Source organism: Gossypium raimondii, chromosome 6 (genome assembly GCF_025698545.1).
Source record: "Gossypium raimondii isolate GPD5lz chromosome 6, ASM2569854v1, whole genome shotgun sequence".
Classification (NCBI taxonomy): domain Eukaryota; kingdom Viridiplantae; phylum Streptophyta; class Magnoliopsida; order Malvales; family Malvaceae; genus Gossypium; species Gossypium raimondii.
This window is the reverse complement of record NC_068570.1, coordinates 48,814,621-48,818,540: the sequence shown is the minus strand read 5'-3', so window position 1 is coordinate 48,818,540 and position 3,920 is coordinate 48,814,621. Positions and strand designations below refer to the sequence as shown.

The 3,920-nt window shown below is 36.8% G+C and overlaps 1 protein-coding gene across 1 annotated transcript; it reads right to left on the bottom strand.

Annotated features, from left to right (window-relative positions):
* Positions 1–1,950: 1,950 nt before the first annotated feature.
* Positions 1,951–2,841, bottom strand: LOC105772039 (uncharacterized). The gene has a single exon (XM_012593387.1). It carries the CDS (start codon positions 2,839–2,841, stop codon positions 1,951–1,953), a length of 891 nt encoding a protein of 296 aa, XP_012448841.1.
* Between the last annotated feature and the right edge of the window lie 1,079 nt (positions 2,842–3,920).

Sequence of the window (3,920 nt, the reverse complement as noted above, 5' to 3'; positions counted from 1 at the left end):
TCCACCCACTTGGAGACATTGTTAATGGTAACTAATATATAAAGATTTCCAAATGAATTTGGAAATGGTCTCATAAAATCCATTCCCCAAACTTCGAACAATTCAACTTCCATAATTGGCTATTGTAAAATTTCATTACGTCAGGAAATAGAATTGGTGTGCTGACATTTATCGCATTGATTCACAAAGTTATGAGCATCATTGAACAATAATGTCCAGTAAAATCTTGATTGAAAAACCTTAGTAGAAGTTCTCATAACACCGAAATGACCTCCATAAGGAGCATCATGATAGTGCTTCAGAATTGAGAGCATCTCCTCTTCTGGAACACAACGCTGAATAATGTTGTCATTGCATACCTTGAATAAATATGGCTCGTTCCAATGGTATTTCACTACATCACAAAGAAATCTTTCTTTTTTATGGCTCTTGATACTCAATGGGAGCTTTCCACACACCAAGTAATTAACCAAGTTTGCATACCAAGGAGTTGCATCGACAGCGAATAACATCTCATTTGGGAATATGTCGGCAATTTGAAGTATTTTTCAATTTTCGTTGCCAATTCCAATCTAGACAAATAATTGGCAACTTGATTCTCTAACCCCTTTGGGTCTTTTATCTCGATTTCAAATTTTTGCAATAATAATATCCATCGTATCAATCTTGGTTTGGCATCTTTTTTCGCAAAGAGATATCGCAACGCAGAGTGATTAGTGAATACCGTAACTTTTGCGTCGACAAGATAAGAGCGAAACTTGTCGAAAGTAAAGACTACGACCAACAATTCTTTCTCTGTGGTGGTATAATTGAATTGAGTCTCTGTAAGAGTTCTGCTAGCATAATAAAAGGTGTGAAATATTTTTCCCTTGCGTTGTCCTAGCATTGAACCCACAGCGAAGTCACTTGTATCGCACATAACTTCGAAATGTTGAAACCAATTCGGTGTAATGACAATGGGTACATTGACCAACTGATTCTTTAACTGAATAAAGGCATCTAGACATGCCTCGTCAAAGAAGACCTTTAGGGTCTATTCTAACAATGAGCACAATGGTTTTGCAGTTTTTGAAAAATCCTTAATAAACCGCTGGTAAAATCCCGCATGTCCAAGAAAGCTACGAATACCTTTCACATTTTTCAGTGGGGTTAATTTCTCAATGATTTCCACCTTAGTTTTTTCTACTTGAATACCCTGATTAAAGATGTGATAGCCCAACACAATGCCTTCAGTTTCCATAAAATGACATTTTTCCCAATTCAAGACAAGATGAGTGTCCTCAAATCACTTTAGTACTTTATCCAAATTGTCAGCTCAATGATCAAAATCATTCCCATAAATTGAAAAGTCCTCCATAAAAACCTCTAAAGAGTCTTTGGTCATATCTGAGAATATTGCCATCATACACCTTTGAAATGTGGCTGGTGCATTGCAAAGACTGAAAGGCATACGAGAAAAAAAAAGAACCAAAAGGGTAGGTGAAAGTTGTTTTCTCCTGATCCTCCAGTGCAATAGCAATTTGGTTGTACCCAGAATAGTCATCTAGGAAGCAATAAGAAGCTTTTCCAGCAAGCCGATCTAACATTTGGTCAATGAAGGGAGGTGAAAAATAATCATTCGTTGTGGCTGCATTCAATTTGTGATAATCCATACAGACTCGCCATCCCGCGGGGATGCGTGTAGGTATTAATGCATTCTTATCATTGCGAACCACTATGATGCCACTCTTTTTTGGGATGCATTGCACTAGACTCACTCATTTGCTATCAGAAATCGGGTAAAAAATTCTTACATCAAGCCATTTTATGATTTCTTTCTTGAAAACTTCTTTAATCTTCTTGTTTAACCTTCGTTGCGGTTCAATCAATTGCTTACCTTCATCTTCTAACTTGATTTTGTGCATGTAAAAAAAAGGACTAGTACCTTGAATATATATTTCAGGCAATAGCTTATTTGTGTTGCTTGATAATGTGAGTCAATTTCTTTTCTTGTGTTTCATCTAGTGTTGCAGAGATAATAACTGGAAGAGTATTATGATTACCCAAAAAAATGTATTTGAGATGAGGAGGCAGTGGTTTCAATTCCAGAGTAGGAGTTTTTTCAATTGATGGTTTGAAAATTAGAGTTGTTCTGTTGGTTAAGTCTAAGGATTCAATTTGCCATCTATGCTTGATTTCAACTTTACTAGCTTCAACCACACTACCACAATTGTCTAAGGAAGCTGCCTCAGATGTCACTGCAATTTCTTCAGCAATGACTGTGCTTTGGTTTTCTAATTCTTCCTCAATTAAATCATCTAGCACATCGACAATATGGCTTTCTGCTTTATCTTTGTGATGAACAGACTCGAAAACACTGAAGGTAACTTGCTCATCGTTAAGTCGCATGGTTAGTTCCCCGTTATAAACATCAATGAGAGTTCGACCAATGGCTAAAAATAGTTGTCCCAAGATTATGAGAACCTCCTTGTCTGCCTCGCAGTCAAGTATGATAAAATTAGCTGAAAAAGTAAACTTATCCACATGAAATAAAACATCTTTGATTTGCCCTTCAGATTGAGCTAAAGATCGATTTGCCAGTTGTAATGTCATTGCAGTAGGTTTCATGTGACCGATTCTCAATTTTATGAAAGCAGATAATGGCAAGAGGTTGATGCTAGCTCCCAAATCACATAAAGCCTTGCCGAAATAATGGTTGTTAATCGAACATGGAATGATAAAGCTTCCAGGATCTTTCAATTTAAGGGGCAACTTGTTTGTCAAAATAGCACTACAGCCTTCTGTGAGTGTAATAGTTTCAATATTAGTGAGATTTTTCTTCTTGGAGAAGAAGTCTTTCATAAATTTCCTGTAACTCGATATTTGTACTAGAGCGTCACTAAAGGAATATTGATTTGTAGTTGTTTCAGTGTATCCAAAAACTGCTGATACTATTTATCATGTTCATTCCTCTTCAATCTTTGTGGAAAAGGTACAGGTGGAAGTACATCCGATTGCGGCGACATTTATGGTTGCGTCCAAAATTTTGAAGGTCAAATATAAGACATGTGAGTGACAGTTTGAAGTACTTCATTGTCAGATACATCGACAAGCTCTTTAGATGCACCCTTCTAATTAGGGTTTACAGTATCAACATCTGGGGATGCTACAGTAGAATCTATAACCGGCTCACTAGTTTGTTTACAACTCCTAGGAGTGATGGCTTTATTGTGCTCTTTCCCTCTTGGATTGGGATTTTCGGTGTCTCTAGGTAATGAGCCTTGTGGTCGAGTATTCAGATTTGAAGCAAGCTATCCCAATTGTGCCTCCAATGCTCAAATGGAAGATAAATTTCCTTAAATAATAGCTTTTGTGCGAATAATATGCTCCCGTATTAACGCCTTAAGGGTAGTTAATGGGTTAGAAGTAGAAGCTGGTGTATACTGTTGTTGTCGTTGTCCTTGATCATTCAAATTCATCATTTGTGGCTGCATCTTTGTTTGATATGATTGTATCTAACCTTGTTTGGGATACAACTGAGGATGCTGATTGTAGTTCTGTTGTTGATTGTAATTCCCTTGTCGTGGATTATAATTACCTTGAGTAGATGTATTCCCATATCTGAATGTTGTAGCATTTTGTCCATAATTCTGAGTTCCCCAAAACTGTTGGTGGCGTGCAGAGTTGTTGTAAGAATTTTCGTGAGAATTGTTGCAAATATTACGGACATAACATGTATTTTTTACATGTTACGGACAATCTTCATAACTATGATTGTCACCAAAAATTTCACAGCAAAATACAAGAACATCCAATTATTGAGCCACCTTTATAGGCAAAGTCACTCGTCCCGTGCATATTTTTAATCACGTTTGTAAGTGAAGAGACTTGGGCACTTAGCACAGATATTGCATTTAGTTCAATAACTCCTGGAGTAGTTT

Coding starts and splice junctions, on each gene's coding strand:
- LOC105772039 (XM_012593387.1), bottom strand. CDS start 2,841: ATGAAAGACTTCTTCTCCAAGAAGAAAAATCTCACTAATATTGAAACT.